Source organism: Pristiophorus japonicus, chromosome 5 (genome assembly GCF_044704955.1).
Source record: "Pristiophorus japonicus isolate sPriJap1 chromosome 5, sPriJap1.hap1, whole genome shotgun sequence".
Lineage (NCBI taxonomy): Eukaryota > Metazoa > Chordata > Chondrichthyes > Pristiophoridae > Pristiophorus > Pristiophorus japonicus.
In genome coordinates, this window is record NC_091981.1 from 21140746 (window position 1) to 21168492 (window position 27747).

Here is a 27747-nt window from a genome sequence, read left to right on the forward strand (position 1 = left end):
AATCGCCTTCAATATCTTTCAATTGTGTGTGTTCACTATTAAATTATGGAGTAAGTATTCACTGAAATTCAGCTTTCATAAACCAAATTGCTGGCACATACAATTTCTACTCTAAAACGGAGAGCTGAGATAACACCAATATAATAATACAAGACAGAATGACATGTTATTGGAATGCTATGCTTCCAAAAACAGCTAAATTTTTTTGAAAATACATAATGATGGTGTATGAGAGGACATGCCTATCTGTTATAATCATCATCCTTGGCTCAGTGGTAGTACACTCACTTTGGGAGTCAGATGGTCGTAAATTCAATCCACAGTTCTTAAAACACGTAATTTAGGTTGGCACTATAGTGCAGTACTGAGGGAGTGCTGCACTATCAAAGGTGCCATCTTTTGGATGAAATGTTAAATCAAGGCCACATCTATCCTCATAAGAGGACATAAAAGATCCCAAGGCACTATTCAAGGAAGAGCAGGGAGTTCTGGTTTCCTGGCTGACATTTACCTCTCGACCAACATCACTTAAACAAATGAACTGCTAATTATCACATCGTTGTTTGTGGAACATGCTGTGCACAACTTGGGAGAGCTTTGTGTGAAGCACTTTGGGCAATTGTGAAAGGCACTTTATTAATGCAAGTTCTTTTCTTTCTGGAATGTGGCCAGTTCACTTTATTTAACCATACTCACCCAGTGAGTTATTAAGGATGTTGGTGCAATTCTCTTTAACCACAACTAGCCATGATTATCACATTGTGAAAATGTACTCTATATTTAATAAATAAATGGAGTAACAATTTAGTTGCAGAATGGAATTTCCTTATCGAGTATTGAGATATTTTGGGGTTAATACAACTTGATAACCTGCTTTAATCTACACCTATAGCTTGATCTTATAGTGGTCTTAATTGTGATCTTTAAAAAAATAAATTATGCTCTTGTCAAGGGAAGCACTAGACAATGGAACACTTCTTAACTTTGACAGTGCTTAGATGCAGAGTAAAAGTCACTCAATACTTGTCGAACGATGTATCCTCACACCGATCTTAGAGTATTGCCCATTGCTCCAGTGTCCGTTAACTTTCAACACTGAATACCTTTATCGCTTCTCTGAATGAGGATGGCAATTTGTATTGAATTGTAGATACTTTTTTTTGTTCCAACTGGATTAAGAATTCCCATTCTGATTTCATAGAGGACACTTCAGCACTAATTTTACAATCCTGGCAAAATGTTACTTTTTTTCCCCAACTGTGATGCAGTCCCAAAGAGGACCACCCTCTGGTGCACCTCCTATAGCAGGGCCTTTAACTGTTCAGCAGGGGGAGCATTATTTTTTTTATCGTTCATGGGATGTGGGTGTCGCTGGCAAGGCCAGCATTTATTGCCCATCCCTAATTGCCCTTGAGACGATGGTGGTGAGCCGTCTTCTTGAACCGCTGCAGTCCGTGTGTTGAAGGTACTCCCACAGTGCTGTTAGGGAGGAAGTTGCGGGATTTTGACCCAGCGACGATGAAGGAACGGCGCTATACATCCAAGTCAGGATGGTGTGTGACTTGGAAGGGAGCGTGGAGGTGGTGTTTCCCTTGTACTTCTAGGTGGTAGAGGTCATGGGTTTGGGAGCAGCAACTGGCGAGTTGCTGCAATACATCTTGTAGATGGTACACACCACAGCCACGGTAATTCGATGATGGAGGCAGTGAATGTTTAAGGTGGTGGATGGGGTGCCAATCAAGTGGGCTGTTTTGTCCTGGATAATGTTGAGTTTCTTGAGTGTTGTTGGAGTTACACTCATCCAGGCAAGTGGAGAGTATTGCATCACACTCCTGACTTGTGCCTTGCAGATCATGGAAAGGCTTTGGGGGAATCAAGAGGTGAGACAGCTGCCACAGAATACCCAGCCCCTGACCTCCTCTTGTTGCCACACTATTTATGCAGCTGGTCCAGTTAAGTTTCTGGTCAATCATAGAAATTTACAGCACGGAGGATGCCATTTCGGCCCATTGTGTCTACTCCGGCCAACAAAGAGCTTTCCAGCCTAATCCCACATTCCAGCTCTTGGGCCATAGCCCTGTAGAGTACGGCACTTCAAATGCACATCCAAGTACCCTTTAAATGTGGTGAGGGTTTCTGCCTCTACCATCCTTTCAGGCAGTGAGTTCCAGATCCCCATCACCCTTTGAGTGAAGAAATTTCCTCTTAAATCCCCTTTAAACCTCCAACCAATTAGTTTAAATCCATGCCCCTTGGTTGTTGACCCCTCTGCTAAGGGAAATAGGTCCTTCCTATCCACTCTATCTAGGCCCCTCATAATTTTATACACCTCAATAAGGTCTCCCCTCTTCCTCCTCTGTTCCAAAGAAAATAAACCCAGCCTATCCAATATTTCCTCATAGCTAAAATTTTCCAGTCCAGGCAACATCCTTGTAAATCTCCTCTGTATCTCTCTAGTGCAATCACATATTTCCTGTAGTGTTTTATACAGTTCAATGGTGACCCCCAGGATGTTGATGGTGGGCATTCAGCATTGGTAATGCCGTTTAATGTCGAGGGGCGGTGGTTAGTCTCGCTTGTTGGAGATAGTCATTGCACTTGTGTGACGCGAATGTTACTTACCACTTATCAGCCCAAGCCTGAATGTTTTCCAGGTCCCGCTACATGCGGGCATGGACTGCTCTATTATCTGAGGAGTTGCGATTGGCAGTGATTACTGTGCAGTCATCAGCAAACATCCCCACTTCTGGCCTTATGATGGAGGGAAGGTCATTGATGAAGCATCTGAAGATGGTTGGGCTTAGGACACTGCCCTGCGGAACTCCTGTAGCGATGTCCTAGGGCTGTGATGATTAACCTCCAATCGCCACAACCATCTTCCTTTGTGCTAGGTATGACTCCAGCCAGAGGAGAGTTTTCCCCCTGATTCCCATTGATGTCAGTATTACTCGGGCTCCTTGATGCCACCCTCGGTCAAATGCCGTCTTGATGTCAAGGGCAGTCACTCTCAACTCACCTCTGGAATTCAGCTCTTTTGTCCATGCTTGGACTAAGGCTGTAATGAGGTCTGGGGCCAAGTGGTCCTGGCGGAACCCAAACTGGGCATCGGTGAGCAGGTTATTGATGACGCTTGATAGCACTGTTGACGTCACCTTCCATCATTTTGCTGATGTTTGAGAGTAGACTGATGGGGCTGGATTGGATTTGTCTTGTTTTTTGTGGACAGGACATACCTGGGCAGTTTTCCACATTGTCAGCTAGATGCCAGTGTTGTAGTTTACTGGAACAGTTTGGCTAGAGACGCGGCTAGTTCTGGAGCACAACAGCCGAGATGTTATCGGGGGCCCATAGCTTTGTTGTATCCAGTGCACTCAGCCATTTCTTGATACCACGTGGAGTGAATCGAATTTGCTGAAGACTGACTTCTGTGATGGTGAGGATCTCAGGAGGAGGCCAATATGGATCATTCATTCAGCACTTCTGGCTGAAGATGGTTGTAAACGCTTCATTCAGCCTTGTCTTTTGCACTCGCATGCTGGACTCCGTCATCATTGAGGATGGGGATATTCATGGATATTCCCGTTAGTTATTTAATGGTCCACCACCATTCACAACAGGACATTGTGCCCTGCATGTCCATAATATGCAATTCACTTGGAAAAACATAGGTTAATTAATGACTACCAACATTGATTTGTTAAAGATAAGTCATGTCTGACAAACTTAATTGAGTTCTTCGATGAAATAACGGAGGAGGTTGATTAAAGTAGTGCAGTTGATGTTGTGTAGATGGACTTTCAAAAGGCATTTGATAACGTGACACATAATAGACTTGGCAAAGTTGAAGCCCATGGGATAAAATGGGCAGTGGCAGTATTGATAAAATTGGCTAAGAGGCAGAAAGGAGAATAGTAGTGGTGAATGGTTATTTTTCAGACTGGAGGGAAGTATACAGTGGTGTCCCCCGGGGGCAGGTAATAATAATACCACTGCTCTTTGATATTACTGACCTGGACTTGGGTATAGGGGGCACAATTTCAAAGTTTGGAAATGTAGTAAACGTTGAGGAGGATAGCAGCAAATTTGAGGAGGACATAGATTGGTGAAATGGGCAGACATGTGGCAGAAGAAATTTAATACAGAGAAGTGTGAAGTGATGTGTTTTTGAGGAAGAATGAGGAGAGGCAGTATAAAGTAAAAGGTGAAATTTTAAAGGGGTGCAGGAACAGACAACTATGGGTCACACACACAAATCTTTGAATGTGGCAGGACAAGTTAATGCATGCACAAGTTAAAGGCTCTATGGTACCGTTTTTAAGTAGGGTTACTGTTAATGTTCAAATAAAAAGATAATGTATTTTTAGTGATTATTATCATATTGATCCTAAGTAGCTATCTAAATAAATTGAAATATTACATGGAAAGACTGAAAGGAGTTGCAGTTGATATTTGGTTTATTACATTGACATGTTAATTTATTTCTATTGTTTGATAAGTGCCCTTAACAACACAATCTTCCTTTTATCCAGATGTATGAAGAAATTATGGAAGCACTTGAACAAGCTGCGAAGGATGATTCTACACTGACCGTAATGACAGGTGTACTTCCAGTTTAGTTGCTTCTACAATATTTTCTACACGCCTTTAAGCTTGCTTGTGTTTGGAGATTTGGTACCATCCAGGATCGCATAGTGTAACCACACCTTCACGATTGAAATTTATTGTTATTTACTATAAACATAGCCATTGTTTATTTACTGCAAATAACACCAAATGTACTTTATACAAGTTGGTTTGACTCTCCTCCTCAGAGTCGAGAAAGGTAGTGGGTTCAAGCCCCATTCCAGGACTTAAGCACAATATCTCGGCTATCACTTCAGTGCAGTACTGAGAGAGTGTTGCCCCATCAGTGGTGCCATCTTTCAGATGACTGATTAGACCAGCCTGTTCAGATGGAAGCAAAAGATGCTATGGCACTATTTGAAGCAGAGCAGGGAAGTTCTTCCAGTGTCCTGGACAACATTTATTCCTCAATCCAACATCATCAAAACAGATTGTCTAGTCATTTATCTTACTGCTGTTTCTGGTAACTTTCTGTGCGCTGCTAGGTTTGCTTATGTGACAAGAATTACTGACTCTCACCTACACTTTTTCAATATTCCTGACTTCCAACTTAATTTAAATTGATACCAAATTTTAAAACCCTTTCATCAATCATTTCCATGTTGCTGAGGGATTCTCTCCCATATTTCTTCCTAACCCTTGCTTGAGTTCCTGAACGGGATGAATTAGCAAGAGTGTTTGAGGAACCATTGTTTGCCTACATCCAGGAATTAAGATACCAGCCTGCCCCTGTATATTCAGAGATTGATCCGTATTCAGATCAGTCAAATCAGAACCGAGAAATAAGCCCATGTTGTTCCTCCCACTGAGGTTATTGAACCTAGTCTTTCACAAGTTTTAAAATGCAACAGAGTTTAAAAATGCATCACTGCACTGTTGAGGACAGAAGTCTCAACACAAAGAGGTCATTGCAGAGAGCAATTCAGTCTGCAAGAACACAACAGTCTCTTCTCTGCCCGCGCCCCCCCCCCACCCCCCCTGAAAAAAAACTTCCTTTTAAACACAGTTTAAACGGAACCACATAGACTGGACCTTTTCAAAAAATAAGATTCAATTATCCCCTTAAATTATGATAAATTTCCTTTCCCGAGTACTTGAGCAGCAACTCATATCAATTTAGCTAGTCAATTTTAAGTGACTAGCCTTTGTGATTTAACAAAACAAATCAAAGTATTTGCAATGCATTTGGATGGAAGTTCTTTCTCTTCCCTCTCGAGCAATCTGTTGTGGAAGATAACACATGACTCCAAATCATTAATTCCAAGCATTAAAAAGCAAAGTTTTAAATTCAATGTTGTCACCATGCTGTGACATTCGAGATCCATTACTGCAGATAAGAAGTTAAGCTCTGAACATTACTGGAGTTCTTCTCTTTTGTTTCGGTGACACCTTGAGGTCATTTCCATATTAAAGAACCCTCTTGGTAATCTTGCACCATCGGCGCACCTGCTTAAAAGAAAATAAATAGAAAATCCATTGTGGCTTTCCTGCCATCCCCAATGGGTTAATTCTTCAATTCCGATCCCTTTTCTGTCACTGGGGAAACTTGGAAAAATTTTAAAATGCCCAAAATATTTACAATGCAAAAGGTATTGCATACTGAATTAAGAGTTCATAGCTGCTTGTGAAAAGAGTTCCTTTTTTTGCATTTTAAAAGTTGACAAACATAGACATCAATCATTACAATCATTCTGTAAAGCATTCCATGCATAACTATAGCATCCCTCCCTTTTCTCCCCTGGTGTCACAATCTTGAAATTGGTCATAATATTTTATTTTTTAAATACCAATTGTTATGTGATTGCCTCATTTCCAGAACTAAAGGCTTCCCACACAATTTACACCAACCAGAATTTCACCATGTATAATAAAAGTCTAGTTTTAATAGGTTAATTAACCTCAATAACTCCAAATTAATTCAAATCAATATCTTAAACTAACCAGTGCCAGTTCAAAAAAAAAGCTAGACACACTAAGACAAATAAACATCCACATGCTTTTTTAAAAAACTTTAACATTCGCTCTGAAACATCAAAGAAAAACACTTGATTTTACACACTATACATTTCATGACGACTCAGACAGAGTAGCAAATTCTATGTTTTATTTCTCTCGGCACGAAAGTTAGAAGCTGACGTGTCAGTTTCACTTGCATAGACTCATGGAAATGCTTATCGGCTTACTACAGTAAACACACTGCTTCTCTGAACCACGAATTTACATTGCCATGCTTTGAACTTCCTTTTGGATTCCGCAGGGTCCTTCTGCCCACCTAGTTTCACCTTTTTCTGCACTACCTTAATGGCAGCTTTCAAATTTCTAAAACTGTAGTTGCAGCTACAGAGGAGGATTCACTTAAAGTCTACATCCTCTAACTCTGGGTGATCCCGCCTAAAATCCACCCAGCATCTAGTAACGTCCAGCTGACCACCCGTGGAGTTAATATGGTCTATATCCCGGCTCAATGCTGCCAATTCGTCGGGGTTAAAGGGCTTGGAAAATCTCTCTGTCCCCATGGGCTGATTATTTGCATCTAGTTGCATTCTGGTGGTAATCACTGATACTGCCGTACCCGACTTATCAGGCCCCGTGGGCTCCGCTCTGTCAGGCCAGCCATCCTGGTACCATATCTAGACGCCTTCTCCTTCAGGTAGCCCCACTCTACCTCAATTCCCATGTCTTCGGTGCCTACCCGGCCATAATGGCTGATACTCGAGCCTGTTGCTTTCGCAATTTTCCTGTTAGTTCCAATATTTTAAGTTTACAGAGAGAGTGGTCCGCTCCCTTGTGGGGCTGTTTGACCACCTCTCTCAGAGCCCCTCTAGTATCCTCCAATTCTTGCTTAATCTGTATATTTTTCTTTTTAAGTTTTTTCAACTCCTGCTGAGTCTGATGCGCCTCAGCCAGGATAGCTCCCGCATTTAAACTTGAGAGACTTTGCTGCTGCAGCAGCGTGGCTGACTGTTCAGCCCCCAGATCTAGTGCGCGGACCTGTCGGCTGAGTTGGTCGACCTCTTGGTCTCTCTGCAACTTAACCTTCTGTAACTGTCGGTCTTTCTGCAGCTTAACCTCCTGTAACTGTTGGTCTGTCTGCAGCTTAATCTCCTGCAACTGTCAGTATTTCTGCAACTTAACCTCCTGTAATTGTTGCTTAAGACTCTCGATCTCGTTTTCTTTCTCTTTGAACAATTGATCATCTCTTTGAGCACAAAAGTGTGCTCCATAATCCAAAAGTTTTTTTGCCTCGCTAACTTTTAACTTTTTCCTGTCTACCCGTTCCTGGATAAACGTTATTACTACTTTGAAGGGTGTAGGCCCTTTCCTATTCAAAAATTCTAACAAAAGTTCTTTTAACTCCCCCAATGGCAACTTTCTAACTTTTCCTTATACACCGACGCCACTTGTTTGGTGCCCATCTTACTAATACTTTTCAGTCATTGGCGGGTCTCTCAGAGTTGCCGCACACCCGAAACTGGTTACTCCTCCCAAAGCACACGTGCTGATCAAACTCGTTACTTCCGAGATTCTAGAATACTTCAACGAGCAATCCAAATTAGTCACCGCCAGTCCTGCCGCGGTCGCCAATCTGTAGGGTCTTTTAAATGCCCTTATTTACTTAGATTCAACTAGCATAAATGGTGACAACAAGGTTACTCGCTTTAGTAAACCAGAACATTCTTGCTATTGAGGGAGTGCAGCGAAGGTTCACCAGACTGATTCCCGGGTTGGTGGGACTGATATATCAAGAAAGACTGGATCAACTGGGCTTGTATTCACTGGAGTTCAGAAGAATGAGAGGGGATCTCATAGAAACGTTTAAAATTCTGACGGGTTTAGACAGGTTAGATGCAGGAAAAATGTTCCCAATGTTGGGGAAGTCCAGAACCAGGGGTCACAGTCTAAGGATAAGGGGTAAGCCATTTAGGACCGAGATGAGGAGAAACTTCTTCACCCAGAGAGTGGTGAACCTGTGGAATTCTCTACCACAGGAAGTTGTTGAGGCCAATTCACTAAATATATTCAAAAAGGAGTTAGATGCAGTCCTTACTACTAGGGGGATCAAGGGGTATGGTGAGAAAGCAGGAATGGAGTACTGAAGTTGCATGTTCAGCCATGAACTCATTGAACGGCAGTGCAGGCTCGAAGGGCCGAATGGCCTACTCCTGTACCTATTTTCTATGTTTCTATGTTTTTTTTTTGTGCTGTGCGTCACAGCTTTGAAGGAAATATCTTCCAAAAGTAAATAATTATTAGCAATAATGTCGAAAGGAATCCATGGTCCTCCCAGGTTGCACTTGTATCAGGGAATCCATGGCACTCCTGGGTGGCCTTATATCTGGGACTCCACTGGGCCTTGTAAGGGATGAAATTTCCTCTCGCCCCTTACAAGACCAGCAACATGAGAGGGGGAGAGGACTCTCGAGGCTAAGAGTTCCCACATTTCTGGCCTTTCAGTAGGCGGGTGCATCTTTGGCGGTGGTACCAAGTACCCAAGGCCACAAAATGATAATTGTGGGTCCCAACTAGTGAACCAGGCCAGCAATATGGCCTGAATCCCCGAAGAAAAATAAATTTGTTTTCTTTGATTGTTTGAGGGCAAACCCCGAGCAAAAGGAGGCCAGTGTTGCCCTCTTTTTTGTATTTGTCAATTGAATCGCTGAAGGAACTGCTCGATCTATTTGAGTGTTACTTTTGAGCTAGCTGATTGGTGTGATGATTCAAGCTCACACTTTTCTCATGCCCAAAGCAAAAGCCAGCTCCTATAGCCAAGCATTTTTGCTCCATATGAGCCAAAAAGTATGACCTAATTCACAAAGTTTATTACTGTTGAATTTAAACGTAGGATTTCTGCTATGCACCCGAGTACTTCAGAGGCGATTAATATCAGTTACCGTAAATACTTTAGTACCAGACTGAATCGTACCATATCGAAAATAGTCATTTGTCAAAGTCAACTAATTTTTAAACAGGGCATGAAAAAAAAAGCAGTCCAACCAGTTGCTTGAGCTCCTTTGGTTTTACTTTACATACTTCTCAAATAATAGACAACATACACATTTTGGTAGCTTAGTAGAACACTAATCCCTACTACAAAAGCAAAATACTGCGGATGCTAGAAATCTGAAATAAAAACAGAAAATGCTGGAAATACTCAGCAGGCCAGGCAGCATCTGTGGAGCGAGAAACAGAGTTAACGTTTCAGATCAATGACCTATCATCAGAACTGGAAAATGTTACAGATGTAACCGGTTTTAGGCAAGTACAGAGGCAGGGAAAAGAGGGAAGGGAGGAAAGAACAAAAAGGAAGGTCTGTGATAGGGTGGAAGGCAGGGGAGATTGAATGAAAAATGGGATGATGGTGCATGGCAAGGGATGATAATGGGATAATGGATGATAAAGAAACAAAAGATAGGGCTAGAGAAGATATAAATGGAATAGCAGAATTATCAACAGCTGCCATACAAAAAAATGGGGGCACAGGTTATGATCTTAAATTGTTGAACTCGATGTTGCGTGCAGAATGCTGTAAAGTTCCCTAATTGCAAGATGAGATGCTGTTGCTCAAGCTTACATTGAGCTTCATTGGAACAGTGTAGGAGATGAGGATAGAGAATTAGAGTGGGAGTGGAGTGGAGAATTTAAGTGTCAGACGACTGGAAGCTCGGGATCACGCTTGCAGATTGAATGGAGGTGTTCCGCAAAGCGGTCACACAATCTGTATTTCATCTCCCCTATGTAGAGAAGACCGCATTGTGAGCAGCAAACACAGTATACTAAATTGAAAGAAGTACAAATAAATCATTGTTTCACCTGGAAGGAGTGTTTTGGGCGCCTGAATGGTGGGAAGGGAGCAGGTAAAAGGGCAGGTGTTACATCTCCTGCGCTTGCACAGGAAGGTGCGGTGGGAAGGGGAGGGGTTGTTGGGGGTGATTGAGGAGTTGACCAGGGTGACGCGGAGGGAACGGTCCCTTCGGAATGCTGAAAGGGGAGGGGAGGGGAAGATGTGTTTGGAGGTGGGATCACACTGGATGTGGCAGAAATAGCAAAAGGTCCGTATTTTATTTGTAATTTCATAGGTGTTACTACCAGAGAAGCCCACATCTTTTTCATATCTATTGTGGCTTGTGCAAAATTACAACACACTAAAATATCAGCAATATCCAAACTTTATACCACTTGCACTTTCCAAAGTTAATCCTTTGCCATAGTAGAATCTATTTGAGAGGCTAGGTCAATTATTTGTTCAATGTATGGCCAAATACCTTAACACTTACTCAAGGCCCGTTGATGCCCATATGTGCGGTTGACGAGGACTGTCTGAATCAGCTTAGTTCTGAAATACATTGGGTTTGAAATTTGGGTTGGAGGCTTCCTTCGGACGAATGCCTCCGACCCGAGAATTTTTTACGAAATTACCTGCTGGTCTCGGAGGCGCCTGCGATTGCAGTGGGCGATCTTCTCTTCCTGCGCGTCAGAGCACGCCCCCATCCTCGAGGTTCGCACAAAGAAGGTGGAGTCACGTGTGACTGGACAACCAATCATGGTACAGTATTCTCATTGATAGCAATGAGAACTCCGTATCTCCGAGTTCTTATTGCTATCAATGAGAAAAACACATTAAACACGGCATAAACATTTTTTAAAACACCTCACATAATTAAAATTAATTGAAATTAAAGTTAGTTAAATGTTTTCAAAAAATATATATATTTTGGGGATTTTTTTTTGTGTTTTTAATAAGCTTTAAAATAAACTTACCTTAGTGGACAAGGTTTTTAACTGTGTATTTAAATTTTATTTTTATATGTTTTAAAACTCTTACACTGGTAAAAGTAGGCTATGCGTCTGCTTTTACCAGGCGCAAGAGTTTTAAGGACATTCGCTGGGCAAGCGTTCTCCTGGACAAATGTCCTGACTGCGGGAATGCATTCGATCTGTCAAGCCAAAACTTGACCGATTGCACAAAACAGTTTTCGGCGCATGCGCATTGCTTCTGTATAGACACGGCGAGGCCGGAATTTTAGCCCTAATATGACATCAATTAATTGGCCATGATACACGTTAAGTCTTTCTAGCACATAGGTCATTGTTCTCTTCAGATGACCGCTTCACTGGCTCCTTTCTGATGTGTTTCAAGTGGTGCCAGAAAATTACCTCCAATTAGCCATCATGCAGAAGCCATTTTGAAGGCAGTACTTCTCTTAAAAGAGCATGTTTTTTTTTTTAATTAAAATAGCTATGGACATAGTATATAGAGAAGAACTATAAATGGTGGATAAATATACTCCATTTTTGTCACAGTGCCTGGTCAGATCTTTGCTTTGCTTTGCATTGCTGTCCATTTCCCCCACCCACCTTAATCATGCTGATGTTACACCCCTCAGTCTTCACAGTTCATGTTGCTTCATTCCATCTGGTTAGATAGGTAGGCATGCTGATGCACTGGACTTTATGCACAAACTGTTTTGCATCATCTGCCTTGCCTGAGAACAGAGATTGAAACCATAGCAACGTTTCTGTGTGGGAGACAGTTGAGCTGATTAGAATAACCTTGCCCACTGATCAACCGATTTTCCCCTCGGCCAAGAGGTCTGAGATCTTGCTCCCTCTTCCAGGGTGGCCATGACACATGGGGCTACCTCGTCCCCGGTAAGGAACGGTGTTAGCATATTTATATGGTAGCCATAGCACTTACATGGTCAATTGTATATCTTGACTATCTAATCCACCTTGGTGTGCCTTTCTACCAGTGAGCACAAATCTACTCGGTGATCCTGCAATTTGTTAAACATTACTGTCAGCAGTACCTGTATGCTGGGCTTACATGGCACTCCTATGCCCCAAGTTTCCACATGATTTGCTCCTGATTTTTAGGAGCAGCTGGTGTAGAACGGAGTATCTTAGAAATCGGAATTCTCGTCATTTAGTTTGCTCCAGTTCTAGTCAGTTAGAACAGTTTCACTGTGGAACAGAATTTTTTTTTCAAAACGGGGTGTGTCCGGCCACTTACGCCTGTTTTCAAAGTTTCGTCAGTGAAAACTTACTCCAAACTAACTTAGAATGGAGTAAGTGAAGATTTTTGTATGCTCGAAAAAACCTTGTCTACACTTTAGAAAATCAGGTGTAGGTTACAAATCAGGCGTAGGGAATGGGGGGGGGGGGGGGGGGGGGTTTAAAGGGAAGTTTACAAACATTAAACACTTCAATTTTACAAAAAGAGTCATCATCAATAATAAATGATAAATACATCAGTAAATCAACCAAAAAAAATTAATTAAAAAAAATAAAAATTCAGTGTCCCGGGAGGGACCGTTGCCGTGGGTCTTCGGCGGCCAATCGGCAAAATCGATTGGCAGATGCGTTCTGCTCTATTGGCCCCCCCCCCCCCCGACACCTATTCACCACCGGGGGGTTTCCAGCGGTGAGCACTTCCGCCGGAATCAGCTGACTGAAGCCACGGTAAAGGGCTTGCGGCCGTGGTGAAGTCATTAGGGTGCGCACTGCTGCTACGCGGCCACGCCAAACATACTGAGTTTTAAAAAGGGAGGTTTTTTTAAACAGTGCCCCTGTAGGCTTTTGGTGTCGGTACATTTTGCCGTGATGTGTGACACCGCTGGAGGAGGACAACAGAGGATTCCCGCGACCTGGGGTATATTTTCTGATAACTTTTGCCCTTTGTTTTTTGTTTCTGTTGAACCTGCTGAGTTTTATTTAGAACTTTTGGGAGAGTTTTCAGGACTTTGAGCTCTGATTCATTAATAGAGGCCTGTAGGCCTCATTCTGTGCTCCAGAGGCCTGCTTGTCAGGGTGCAGCCTTCAAGCACAATGGGATCAGTGTAGGCACCTTGTAAGACACAGGGTGGCATGCAGGAGAAGGCGGCACCATCAGCAACGTGCAGAGAGGCAGCGGGCAAGGGAGGTAGCAGCCATGCCTGCCCAACATCCAGAAGGGCCTGCTGATGTGCACAGACCTGCTCATAGAGGGGGTGTCCAGGAGGGAGATGGTGTCAGGAGGAGGGTCAAATACGCTGACCCCCCCCCCGCCCAACCACCACCACCACCACCACCACATACTGGGCCAGGAGCCTTGCCAGCAGCAGCCTGCAGAGGCACGCGACCATGAGGAGGACCAGGGAGATGGCCATCATCTAGTTGCCAGGGAAGGTGGCTAACACCGAGCTGGGTGAAGGAGGCCCTACCCCCAAAGGGTCTACAGACCTCAGTTCTCCTTCCTCCAGCTCAGTGATGAGCTATGCCTGCGAAGGCTGAGATTCAGAAAGGAGGTACTAACAGAGCGCTGCAATGTGTTGCGGCAAGATCTCGAGCCTCGCACAAAGCTCAGGACCGCCCTGACCATATAAACCAAGGTCACCATAGCTTTAAACTTCTATGTGACGAGGTCTTTCCAGTCTGCCACTGCAAACATTGGCAACATTTCTCAATTCTCTGCACATCGCTCCATCCAGCAGGTTACCGATGCACAGTACAGGAGAAGAGTGGAGTACATCTCACTCCCAATGACGAGGGATAAGCAGCTGGAGCGGCAGGCATTGCAGGTGTTCCCGAGGGTGCAGGGTGCGATTGACTACATACACTTTGGACTGAGGGCGCCACAACACCATCCCGAGATCTTTGTCAACCGTAAGGAGTTCCACTCGCTCAATGTGCAGCTCTTGTGTGACCACCAACGTCGGATCCTGGCAGTTGATGCAGGTACCCAGGCAGCAGCCATGATTTGTTCATTCTGTGCCAGACCAGTGTGCCCGCCCTCTTCACCGGCCCAAATCAGGATTGTGGTTGGCTGCTTGGGAGACAAGGGACATCCCCTGTCCACTTGGCTGCTGACTCCAGTGCGGAACACCTGGACAGCGGCAGAGCATGCCTACAACGACGCTCATTGTGGCACCAGTTGCATCATTGAGCACTGCATTGGGATCCTCAAGCAGAGGTTCCGTTGCCTGGACCAGTCTGGTGGTGCCTTGCAGTATGCTCCTGAACGGGTCTCCATATTGGTAGTGGTCTGCTACATGCTGTACAACCTGGCCCTCATGAGGGGACAGCTGCTGGAAGTCGAGTCAGCAGTACCAACCGATGATGAGGTGCAGGAGGAGGAGGATCCCCATCGCTGCCCAGCTAAGAGGCGTCGTCGCCATCGCAATCCTGCAAGGGAGGTGCGGCTACGTCTGATAACTGCACGATTCACATAATCCCATCCACACATGATCTTTCAGCTCCCCTTTCCATGGCCATCCCAATGACTGCCTTCGCACAGAATTGCCCACTCCCAAATGAAACGCCTGGCCAGATATATACGTGCCAAAAATAAAGATTTATCAAATGATCAAAGTCAATGCGAAAAACAAAAGAACCATCAACTACCACAAATAATCATTTTTTACCCCTGTGCATCTTTTTATAACACCTCGTATACGTGCCTATCCTAACACTACGCCCTGTGGCTGCATCATGGGTCTGGCAAGGCTGCTGTGGTTGTTGTGTGGGACCTACAGATGTCCTTGACTGACACCTTCGAACATCTTTAGGTCTGGAAGGGCCTGGGTGCAGACTGCTCAGCATCCTCCCGGGAGGGTGCAGTCTGGCTTGGCTTGGGTGAGGCCATGCGTGGAGGCACTGGAGGAGTGCCAGGTCTGGAGCCAGGAATGTTGTGATCCTGAGCGAGCACATTATCAGGATCCTGGTCTGAGGAGCCTGAGTCACTCCCCAGGGGCGGCACACTACCACCACCACCAAACTGAGGGAGGTCAGGTCGGTGGTGTGGTGTGACACCGGAAGGTCCCCTGTGGCCTGCGGTGGACTCAGCCACGAACGCAACACTGAGATGCCGGGTAGCATCGAGCTGAGAGCAGCCAGAGTCTCAAAGCCAGCAGACATGGCAGCAATTTGACACTCCATGGCAGCAGTAAGACGCTCCGTGGCCTGTTATCCAGAGTGCAGAAGAGCATTCTGAGCTTCCAGGGCCTGCGGCCATCCTCTACAATCCAGCACAGATGCGTTCGTTCCCTCATGCCTGTGCTGAAATGACAGCTGCCACATCACCTGCAGGTTGCAGCATCACAGCTGGATCTGCACGGTCACTCTGGGAGTCCACCATCGCCTGCACACTGGCAGTGATGGGCGCCATGGTGTGCGCAGAGCTGTCAACTTTGCAGGAAGCGCACTCCTCCACACTCCTGACCACTTCCGACGGCCTCTCTGGCACCCTTGTCAGTGCCCCCACCAGCTGGGGAATGCATGACCTCCATCCTTCATTCGTATGCCGCAACATCGATGGCATCATCTGAGTCCTCATCGGCAGAAATCCAATGCGGACTCGCTCCCCGGAGAGATGGCATATGTGGTTGCCTAGCCCCGTCACCATGGTGCAGCCCGTTAGGCCTGGTGCAACACCTAGTGCCGACCACTGTACCACCTCATCTATATCACACCATGCACTCCCAGTATCTGAGCTGGTACATGTGGGTGGAAGCAGTGACACGTTGGTGCCAGCAGTGCCTTCCTCTTTCTCATCGGTGGCATCCCCAAACAGGAGAGTGCTGTGGATGCTCACAGCAGGGCTTCAACCCTCAATGTCGTCACTGCTGAGACCTGAGATTTCAGGGTTTAAGGCAAGAAGAGTGTGATGCAGGCCTCCGGCCGCTGTGCGACGTCTCTCGTCACTAGTGACTGTGCTCAGATTGAAGGCCGATAAATCCCCGGGGCCTGATGGTCTGCATCCCAGAGTACTTAAGGAAGTAGCTCTAGAAATAGTGGATGCATTGGTGATCATTTTCCAACAGTCTGGATCAGTTCCTGTGGACTGGAGGGTAGCTAATGTAACACCACTTTTTAAGAAAGGAGGGAGAGAGAAAACGGGTAATTATAGACCGGTTAGCCTGACGTCAATAGTGGAGAAAATGTTGGAATCAATTATTAAAGATGAAATAGCAGCACATTTGGAAAGCAGTGACGGGATCGGTCCAAGTCAGCATGAATTCATGAAAGGGAAATCATGCTTGACAAGTCTTCTAGAACTTTTAGGATGTAACTGGTAGAGTGGACAAGGGAGAACCAGTGGATTTGGACTTTCAAAAGGCTTTTGACAAGGTCCCACACAAGAGATTGGTGTGCAAAATTAAAGCACATGGTATTGGGGGTAGTGTACTGACGTGGATAGAGAACTGGTTGGCAGACAGGAAGCAGAGAGTCGGGATAAACGGGTCCTTTTCAGAATGGCAGGCAGTGACTAGTGGGGTGCCGCAGGGCTCAGTGCTGGGACCCCAGCTATTTACAATATACATCAATGATTTGGATGAGGGAATTGAGTGTAATATCTCCAAGTTTGCAGATGACACTAAGCTGGGTGGTGCTGTGAGGAGAACGCTAAAAGGCTGCAAGGTGATTTGGACAGGTTAGGTGAATGGGCAAACTCGTGGCAGATGCAGTATAATGTGGATAAATGTGAAGTTATCCACTTTGGGGGGCAAAAACACGAAGGCAGAATATTATCTGAATAGCGGCAGATTAGGAAAAGGGGAGGTGCAACGAGACCTGGTACATCAGTCATGGTACATCAGTCATTGAAAGTTGGCATGCAGGTACAGCAGGCGGTGAAGAAGGAAAATGGTATGCTGGCCTTCATAGCTAGGGGATTTGAGTATAGGAGCAGGGAAGTCTTACTGCAGTTGTACAGGGCCTTAGTGAGGCCTCGCCTGGAATATTGTGTTCAGTTTTGGTCTCCTAATCTGAGGAAGAATGTTCTTGCTATTGAGGGAGTGCAGCGAAGGTTCACCAGACTGATTCCCGGGATGGCAGGACGGACATATGAGGAGAGACTGGATCGACTGGGCCTGTATTCACTGGAGTTTAGAAGGATGAGAGGGGATCTCATAGAAACATATAAAATTCTGACGGGACTGGACAGGTTAGATGCAGGAAGAATGTTCCCGATGTTGGGGAAGTCCAGAACCAGGGATCATAGTCTAAGGATAAGGGTTAAGCCATTTAGGACCAAGATGAGGAGAAACTTCTTCACTCAGAGTTGTTAACCTGTGGAATTCCCTACCGCAGAGAGTTGTTGATGCCAGTTCATTGGATATATTCAAGAGAGAGTTAGATATGGCCCTTCCGGCTAAAGGGATCAAGGGGTATGGAGAGAAAGCAGGAAAGGGGTACTGAGGTGAATGCTCTTATTGAATAGTGGTGCAAGCTCGGAAGAGTCGAATGGCTACTCCTGCACCTATTTTCTATGTTTCTATGCTCGGTGTGCAGCCACTCAGTCTGTCATCTACAAGCATAAATGGGAGAAGGGCTGCCGTGAGCGGGAGGTGGGGATTGATGCATGGAGCCTACAAATAGCAGGCTTCCAGAAGGAAAGGCACAGTAGGCGCTGGCGCATTCAAGTCGAGAGCACATTCAAGGACAGCCTCACTTACCAAAAAGTCGGGAAGTGCGCCAGCTTTCTTGCGCTACTGAATTTCAGCCCCATTATCTCTAAGGTAGATCTCAGTAATTGGGCTACACCCATTGTTGTTGTACCTTATCTCTTGGGTAGATCTCAGTGTTGGGCGACACCCATTGTTATTGTAACCAAGTCTAATGCTGATGCTATGTCCAGGTTGTCATTTCCTTATTTTCATTTAAACAGTTTTCATAGGCCCACGTTGATCTGGATCACCCTCTTTTTCCTAATATAATTGTTAAAAATTGTTGTGATTTTGTTCTCCCTTGCAACTTTCTTTTCATACTCACTTTTTGCAGGTCTTACTATCTTTTTTGGCACATTTTGTTGTTCTTTGTATCTCTCCCAGTCACCAAGAACTGTGCTAGTTCTTGCATTTTTGAATGCTTTTTCTTTTAGTTTTATGTTGTCCCTTACTTCCTTAGTTATCCATGGCTATTATTTTTGGCAAGTAGAGCTCTTGCCCGAGGGGTATAAACTGGTTCTGTATCACATTAAATTCTTTTTTGAACACTGCCCACTCATCTTCTGTCGACTTACTCATTAACAAATTTGCCCAGTTTATTGTGGGCAGTCTCTGCCTCGTGCCCTTAAAGTCAACCTTGCCTAAATCTAAAATCTTAGTAATAAAAACAGAAAATGCTGGAAATACTCAGCAGGACAGGCAGCATTTGTGCAGAGAGAAACAGAGTTAACGTTTCAGGTCAATGACCCTTCATCAGAATTGGAAAACATTAGAGATGTAACAGGTTTTTAAGCAAGTGTAGGGGGAGGGGAGGAAAGATCAAAAGGTCTGTGATAGGATGGAAGACAGAAGAGACTAAAGTCTTAGTAGCTGTTTCGCATTTCTTTCTTTCAAACACAACATTGAACGCGATCATATAACAACTGCAACTTGTATTTATTTAGCGCCTTTAATGTAGTGAAGCGACCAAGGCACTTCACAGGAGTATTATGCAATAAAAATTTTACACCAAGCCACATAAGGAGAAATTAGCGCAGGTGACCAAAAGCTTAGTCAAAGAGATATGTTTTAAGGAGCGTCTTGAAGGAGGAACGAGAGATAGAGAGGCGGAGAGTTCCAGAGCTTGGGACCTAGGCATCATCATCATAGGCAGTCCCTCGAAAGCAAGGAAGACTTGCTTCCACTCAGTGAGTTCTCAGGTGACTACAGTCCAATACGAGAATTACAGTCTCTGTTACACATGGGGCAGACAGTGGTTGAAGGAAAGGGTGGGTGAGGAGTCTGGTTTGCCGCATGCTCCTTCCGCTGTCTGCACTTGGTTTCTGCAAGCTCTCGTCGACAAGACTCGAAATGCTCAGCACCCTCCTGGATGCTCCTCCTCCACTTTGGGCGGTCTTGGGCCAGGGATTCCCATGTGCCGGTGGGGATGTTGCACTTTATCAAGGAGGCTTTGAGGGTGTCCTTGAAACATTTTCTCTGCCCACCTGGGCTCGCTTGCCATGTAGGAGTTCCGAGTAGAGCTCTTGCTTTGGGAGTCTCGTGTCGGGCATGTGGACGATGTGGCCCGCCCGACAGAGCTAGTCGAGTGTGGTCAGTGCTTCGGTGCTGGTGATGTTGGTCTGAGCGAGAACACTGACGTTGGTGTGTCTATCCTCCCAGTGGATTTGCAGGTTCTTGTGGAGGCAGCACTGGTGGTACTTCTCCAGCGCTTTGAGGTGTCTACTGTATATGGTCCATGTCTCTTGAGACATATCGGAGGGCGGATATCACTACTGCCATGTAAACCATAAGCTTGGTGCCAGATTTGAGGTCCTGGTCTTCAAACACTCTTCCTCAAGCGACCGAAGGCTGCGCTGGCACACTGGAAGCGGTGTTGGATCTCGTCGTCGATGTCTGCCCTTGCTGATAGTAGGCTCCTGAGGTATGGAAAATGGTTCACATTGTCCAAGGCCGTGCTATGGATTTTGATGACCGGGAGGCAGGGTCAGGTTGGTGGAGGACCTTTGCCTTACGGATGTTTAGTGTAAGGCCCATGCTTTTGTACGCTTCAGTGAAAATGTTGACATAAGGAGAAATTAACACAGGTGACCAAAAGCTTGATCAAAGAGATATGCTTTAAGGAGCATCTTGAAGGAGGATGAGAGGCGGAGAGGTTTAGGGAGTTTCAGAGCTTGGGACCTAGGCAACAGAAGGCACAACCATTAATGGTTGAGCGATTATAATCAGTGATGCTCAGGAGGGCAGAATTAGAGGAGCGCAGACATCTTGGGGTGGGGAGTTGTGGGGCTAGAGGAGATTACAGAGATAGGGAGGAGCTAGGCCATGGAGGGATTTGAAAATAAGGAGGAGAATTTTGAAATCGAGGTGTTGCTTAACCGGAAGTCAATGTAGGTCAATGAGCACAGGGGAGTTGGATGAGTGGGACTTAGTGCGAGTTAGGACACAGGTAGCCAAATTTTGGATCACCTCTATTTATGTAGGGTAGAATGTGGGAGGCCAGCTAGGAGTGCGTTGGAATAATCAAGTCTAGAGGTAACAAAGGCATGGATGATGATGTGATCACTATTTAATAAATGCTCACGCACCATTAGGCTGTTAATTAAATCTCGCTCATTACATATTAAATCTAATATGGCCTGCCCCCTTGTTGGTTCTAGGACATATCCTGAACACACTCAATAAATTCACTAACTTTCTGACATGAGCTAGTCTGCTTATCCCAATCGAAAGTTAAAATTCCCCAATTAAAACCACTCTGTCTTTGCTATATTCTTGTCTAATCTCTGCATTTATACATTCTGCCACATTACAGCTGCCTGCTTCCCTCTCATTATCCTTGAAGTAATTTCATCCTTAATTACTAAGGTTACTCCTCCCTATCTACCAGTTTCCAGATCCTTCCTGTCGACCTATTCAGTTCACAGTCCTGACTATTTTACTACCATGTTGTACCATTAATGGTTCACATTTTATGTCTGTACAGCAACTCAAATGTTTGGAAGCCTGTGGATTCTTATGGTACTATCCTTAGGCAAGCAATATGTTGCCAATCATTCCAGTCCTCCGGTTTCCACTCAACATATGCACATAGCATGTGAGTCAGTGTGCCTTTAAACTTTCTACTATACCAGCCATTGGTCTCAGGAATATTTAGGTGGATCAATGCAGCTTTATTTGGCATAGCTGCCACAAGTGAGTAACTGGAACATAAATCTAGCCCTCTACTTGGCAAAATCTGTTGTGGGAACTTAACTCCAGTAAACATTTCTAACGTCATATTGGCCATGACATTAGTAGTCATTGATACAAAAGCTACTGTGCCTACGACTTAGTACAGTCTACAGAGGTCAGTATCCAAATACTTGAAGCACTATGAATAATTTATTATATAAAGAGCTTTCTGCGCTATTTTGAACTTGGGACTTTTCCTCTAGCATCAAATCATAGGCAGCAAGAATTGCAGCTTTACAGTAATGCAAATCTTACTTCACTGTCTATTGGATGAATGCTTTAACTACATGTGCTGGCACCAGCTTCTTGTCCCAAAGTCCTTTGTCCCAGCAATGATGATTTGCTAATGATTCAAAACTTTAAGACTATAAGAACATAAGAATTAGGAACAGGAGTAGGCCATCTAGCCCCTCGAGCCCGCTCCGCCATTCAACAAGATCTGGCTGATCTGGCCGTGGACTCAGCTCCACTTACCCGCCCGCTCCTCGTAACCCTTAATTCCCTTCTATAAAAGTTGCCCATTCTTTAAAATTTGGTGTGACTAGATTTCGTAAAATGATTGCATTCAAATTACCTCCCCTATTTTCCAGATTCATCATCAATAAGCCGTTCTCCACCAGTTCAGGTGCATATTGTTGCTGCATCTCTTTTTGCTCTCATCTTTGTGTGTGTGTGTGTGTGTTGCTACTGCTCTGACACAAACCTGTGCTCATGCTTCTTTCTCATCAACCTCTGCACCGGTTTTCCTTATCAACCTCCCAATTTATGCAGTTGTCGCTGGTATGCACATTCCTTGTCCTTTTTACTCTGCAGCCAATCAAGCAAATTCTAGCTCTCTCATCATCAAAGGCAGTCCTTCGAAATCGAGGAAGACTTGCTTCCACTCTAAAAGTGAGTTCTTAGGTGACTGAACAGTCCAATACGGGAACCACAGTCTCTATCACAGGTGGGACAGACAGTCATTGAAAGAAAGGGCAGGTGGGACTGGTTTGCCGCACGCTCCTTCTGCTTACGCCTGTTTTCTGCATGCTCTCGGCGACGAGACTTGAGGTGCTCAGCGCCCTCCTGGATGCACCTCCTCTACCTAGGGCGGTCTTTGGCCAGGGACTCCCAGGTATCGATGGGGATGTTGCATTTTATCATGAATTTCTCAGCTCCTATATACATTTTTAAAATACCGCTGCTCGTGTCTGCTGGTTTAGTTTCAGCTTGTTTGCATGCAATATTAATATCCCAACTTTGCTGCCACCAAATATGATTTGCGTTCTCACCAGATCCTTTTTTCATGCATTGCACAAAAGTCAGCTCCCATAGGCAAACACTCTCACTCTGAGTCAAACCATGACAGTGTTAAAATAATCTGAATAGTGTGCCTCCAGTGAAAAATCAACCCTGTTATTGTCTTTGATTTATGTGTAGGATTTCTACTGCACACCCACATCAGTTCATAGGATGATTAATACCTGTCACGCCAAACGCCTTTGCACTACACTGAATTACCAAACTGGTTTATTCACAGATAGTCTTTTACTAGCAAAAAATACAGCCAGTTGCTAAAGTCAGCTTGATAATGCAGTATTTTTGAACTAGTTCATGAAAGAGTTAAACAAGTAAATCTTGACTTTGCTTGCAGTTCCTTTGCAGAATTTTTAATTACTAGATAATAGAGTCTTATTGTTTAGCTAATCCTTATTGGTTGTAGTCATATTCGGATTACATAGGTGTTCATACCTACCGGATTTGCATCTCACCCCTGTCTATTGCAGCGCATTCAAAATCAAAACTCAATATTAGACATATCTCACACATTTTTACTTACAGCCTCACCATAGAGAAACCAATCTGAGACTACAACAATTACCCTTGCCACTGGACCAAGACCCAGCTCTGTCAAGCCCGTGTAGTGGCTGGTGTGCAACGGCCATCCCATGTTAAAAAAATCCACGCACAGGCATCTTCCACCCTTCAGGATGCAGTTCAGAACCTGGAATTTTAGGTCCTTCATTGGAGTACCTGTGAACTTATCCTTTTTTGGCGGCAAGTCATCCTTGTTTCGAGGGACTGCCTATGATGATGATGATGACATTGTTGATTAATTGGATGGTAATGCATATTAAGTGTTTTTTGCACTTGTCATTGTGACTGCAGTTCCAATTTTCTGCTGTCAGTAGCCTATTGAAAAGATGTCGATCTCTCAGCTAGTAGATAAAACCCCTGGTCCAGACGGATTACGTCTGTGCATTTTAAAAGAATCTAGGCAAGAGATAGCAGAGGCATTACTACACATATTTAATAATTTGTTAGAAAAAGGCCTGGTGGATAGCTAATAAAATGTCTATATTAAGAAGGGAGATAGAATATACTCAGATAACTATAGACCAGTCAGCTTAACATCGGTGGTAGGAAAAATAATGGATCTAGACTTTCAAAAGGCCTTCGATAAGTTACCACACAATAGACTAATGAATAAAGTCAATGCATGCGGAGTCAGGGGACAAGTAACAGATTGGATAATAAGCTGGCTTCAAGACATAAAGAAGAGAGTAGAGGTAAAGGGTAGCTATTCAGAGTGGGAAGTGGTCCACAAAGATCAATGCTGTTCACAATTTATATTAACGATTTAAACTTTGGAATCAAAAACATAATATTTCTAAATTTGCAGATGAGACCAAATTGGGAGGGATAGTTAATACTGAGGAGGATGGCAACAAATTACAAGAAGACATTAATAAACTTGGAGAATGGAATTCAATACAGATAAATGTGAGGTATTACATTTTGGTAAGAAAAATAGGGACGTCACTTATTACTTGGAAAATCTGAATCTAAGTGGGGTAGAAGTGCAAAGGGATCTCGGAGTATAAATACACAAACCACAGGTTAACAAGGCTATAAAAATCAAACGAAGCAACTAGGGTTTATTTCTAGAGGGATTGAATTGAAAAGTAGATAAGTTAAGCTGAACTTGTATCACGCCTTGGATAGACCACATTTGGAGTACTATGTACAATTCTGGTCGGCATATTATAAAAAGGATATAGATGCACTGGAGAGGGTGCAAAAAAGATTAAAAAGGATGATACCAGAAATGCGAGGGTATACCTATCAGGAAAGGATGAACAGGCTGGGTCTATTTTCTCTTGAAAAGAGAAGGTTGAGGGGTGACCTAATAGAGATCTTTAAAATCATAAAAGGTTTTGATAGAGTAGATACAAAGAGTGTGTTTCCACTTGTGGGGAAGAGCATAACTAGAGGCTATCAATATAAGATAGTCACCAAGAAATCAAATAGGGAATTCAGAAGAAACTTCTGTATCCAGAGAGTGGTGAGAATGTGGCACTCGCTATCACACGGAGTGGTTGAAGTGAATAGTATAGATGCATTTAAGGGGAGGCTAGATAAGCATTCAAGAGAGAAGGGAATAGAGGGTTATGCTGATAGAGTTAGATGAGGAAGGACGGGAGGAGGCTCAAGTGGAGCATAAATGCCAGCATGGACTGGTTGGGCTGAATGGCCTATTTCTGTGCTGTATATACTATGTAGTGAAAAATGAGCGGAGTTCCATCCTGCCAGAATTCCACCCTTTTGTGCCTCAGCATGGTTCCTGGAGGGTGGGACCACTCGTGTTGGAAACACCCATCTTAGACAGGTGGGAGCTTTATTTAAATATGTAAAGGTGCATGCCCATCCTTCATGGTATTTCTCAATAAGTTTGAAGGATGCCTATTTGAAATGGACAACCAAGGTTGCTAGGGAACTAGTTATCAATAATGCCACAACCTCCCATCGTCTCATAAATCATGAGACAAAATCTTAAAAATCGTGATATTTAGCACAGAAATTATGAGTTGCTATTCTTTTCCCTGACCTGATCCCTCACTGACCTTTGTTCCCGGACAGGAAGCACATTCCATGACCTTTGCTCCCGGACAGGAGGTGCATTCAGCCATAATTAACCGATGGCTAACATGAGAAATAGGCGCCTTGCACTTCTGATCACAAAAAGTTTTTTTTTAAATAAGGATTTCTGCACACATGGCTAATTTTCCCAAGATAATTACTCAGCCCTTTTGTAAACAATCAATAATAATTACCATGCAATTTATTTTTTGCTTGCTTGTTAGCTTTGGATCTAGCCTCTTTTTTTGTGGTGACTGTCCTCTGGCCACGATGGTGGTGATGGTGTAATATAAATGTGATGGTGCTGATGCATTTTAAAAGTGGCTCATGAGGAAACTATATTTAAATCTCTCTCCCTCACTGTAAAAAAAAATGCGGTTACAGTGCTGAGATGTCTGCCAATGAAATGCAATGGCCACTCCCTCTCTCTCTCTCTCTCTCTCTCTCATACATACACACACACTGCAGTTCCTTTCCTCTCTCTCGCTCTCATCCCACCTTCCAGATCACGTTAATGCAGTCCTGTTGCATTTCTTATCCTTTCACCCCAAAACTTTTTGCAAACTGCACCTTGTGTTTTTTTTCTACTTATTTTTTTAAATCATTCCTACTTGGTTTTTTTTGCTGTATGATCCTTTCTGGTCAGATTGCACAGGATTTGGTCTGTGCCCACCTGCTGGTAGCCATTCACTCTCATTTGTAGACGGAGATGACAATACCTTGCTTTCGCAGACAATTAGTGAATGTGGAAGCTCCTCTTTTCAAATTAAATTGGACAGCAGACCTAATAGCACCACTTAGATATGTGAATGACTGATTAACTGCAATTTTGGCTGCTTCCTAGAAGTACCCCAATCACAGTATGTCATGCTGTCAGTGCTTGAATTAATTCATTCATTCATAGGCCGTCCCTCGAACGAGGATGACTTGCTTCCATGAGAGTTCACAGATGTTTCAATGAAGGACCCGATGTTCCAGTCCTGAACTCCAGTTGAGGGGGTGGAGGATGCCTGTACATGATTTTTTTTTTAACGTGTGGTGACCGTTGCACATCAGCCACCACACGGGCTTGACAGAGCTAGGTCTTTATCCAGTGGCAAGGATTAACCAGGACGACTGGAGACCTGCTCTGCTGCACGGACCTAGTGCGCACACATATCGCAGTGTGGGCAGGTCCATGCTGCCCCTGGGCCCTCGGCTCTTCTGGGCCCCGTACCCTCATTTGCCGCACCTCCGCCACGATGTCCCAGGGCCCGGCGCTCCAGCTCTATTTATAGCCCCGACCTGCGGTGGTGTTCTCTCACAGGTCGGGGCGACCCATGATGTTCCAGGGCCTGCGCTCCAGCTCTAATTATAGCCCCGACCTGCGGTGGTGGTCTCTCACACGTCGGGGCGGCCCATGATGTTCCAGGGCCTGCGCTCCAGCTCTAATTATAGTCCCAACCTGCGGTGGTGGTCTCTCACAAGTCGGGGCGGCCCACGGCTTGAAATATGCCCGGGTGATCAATAGCCAGCACCTGCCAATAAGCCATTAAGAATTTCTGCAGGCTCTGGCATACCTATCTGGCAATGACCATGGAGAACTATCTTCACAGTATGTGGGTCATCACAGAGCCAGATGCAGAACTTGCTATTGGGACATTTGTAGGACTGTATATAGTGACAGCACAATTCCTGGCCAGATTGGAGATGATTGGGTAATTCCCCCCGTCAATGACACCTGAAGTGACTGGGATTGATTTCACGCACATAATTTGTATGTAACTATCCTCCACTCACTGTATTTTGCTGGTGAAATTACCCAGCTATTATCGTGAGCAGTTGCTGCGGTTTTGGGTATGAGTATTGTTTGCTATATTTTGTAGAAACTCTTTGTAAATAGACTTTGTAGACCACTTAATGAGTAAATAGACTTTGGTTGCTTTGCATTTTGCTAAGTAAATAGACTTTTTTTGAGTCCTGCTGTAAGTCTCTCCCTTCCTCCAACTTACTGGCTGACAGTGTTGTCAGTAAACACTATGAACTTGCAGCTGTCGCACAATGTGGAAGGAAACCCAAGATGCAGCATAAGACTGGCACATCTGGTGACAGTAACAGTCAGATGTCGCATGAAATATAGCTCCACCTCCTTGCACACATGCTACAATGCTGACAAATGAGTATAGTGCTGTGGACTGGCTCAGAGAACCACTATCTCACCCAGCTGCTGCCAAGTACCGGGTTGGGTGCTGGGTTGCTTTGGCATTTGCTTACAGACTCATTACTGCATCTTACTCTCATTGATTCCAGTTTCATAGCTGTACTGGAACAGTTTGGCTATGGCAGTGGCTAGCTCTGGTGCACGGGTCTTCAGTATTACAACTGAAATGTTGTCAGGCCGCATAACCTTTGCTGTGTCCAGTTTACTTAGCCACTTCTTAATGTCACATGGAGCGAACTGAATTGGCTGGATATGTATGATGGTGAGGGCCTTGGGAGAAGGACAAGTGGGATGATCCACTCAGCGCTTTGACTGAAAACGCTTGCAAACACTTTAGCCTTTTCTCATGCACTCACATGCCAGAATGGT

The 27747-nt window shown here is 44.4% G+C and overlaps 1 protein-coding gene across 4 annotated transcripts in view; it reads left to right on the top strand.

Moving 5' to 3' along the window:
• eci2 (enoyl-CoA delta isomerase 2) overlaps positions 1-27747 on the top strand; it is a 267830-nt gene that overhangs the window by 225843 nt on the left and 14240 nt on the right. For all 4 annotated transcript variants that reach the window (XM_070879800.1, XM_070879802.1, XM_070879799.1 and 1 more), the window contains one exon: positions 4530-4599. In XM_070879800.1, coding sequence (XP_070735901.1) covers positions 4530-4599 — 70 coding nt within the window. The remainder of the gene's footprint in view (positions 1-4529; positions 4600-27747) is intronic.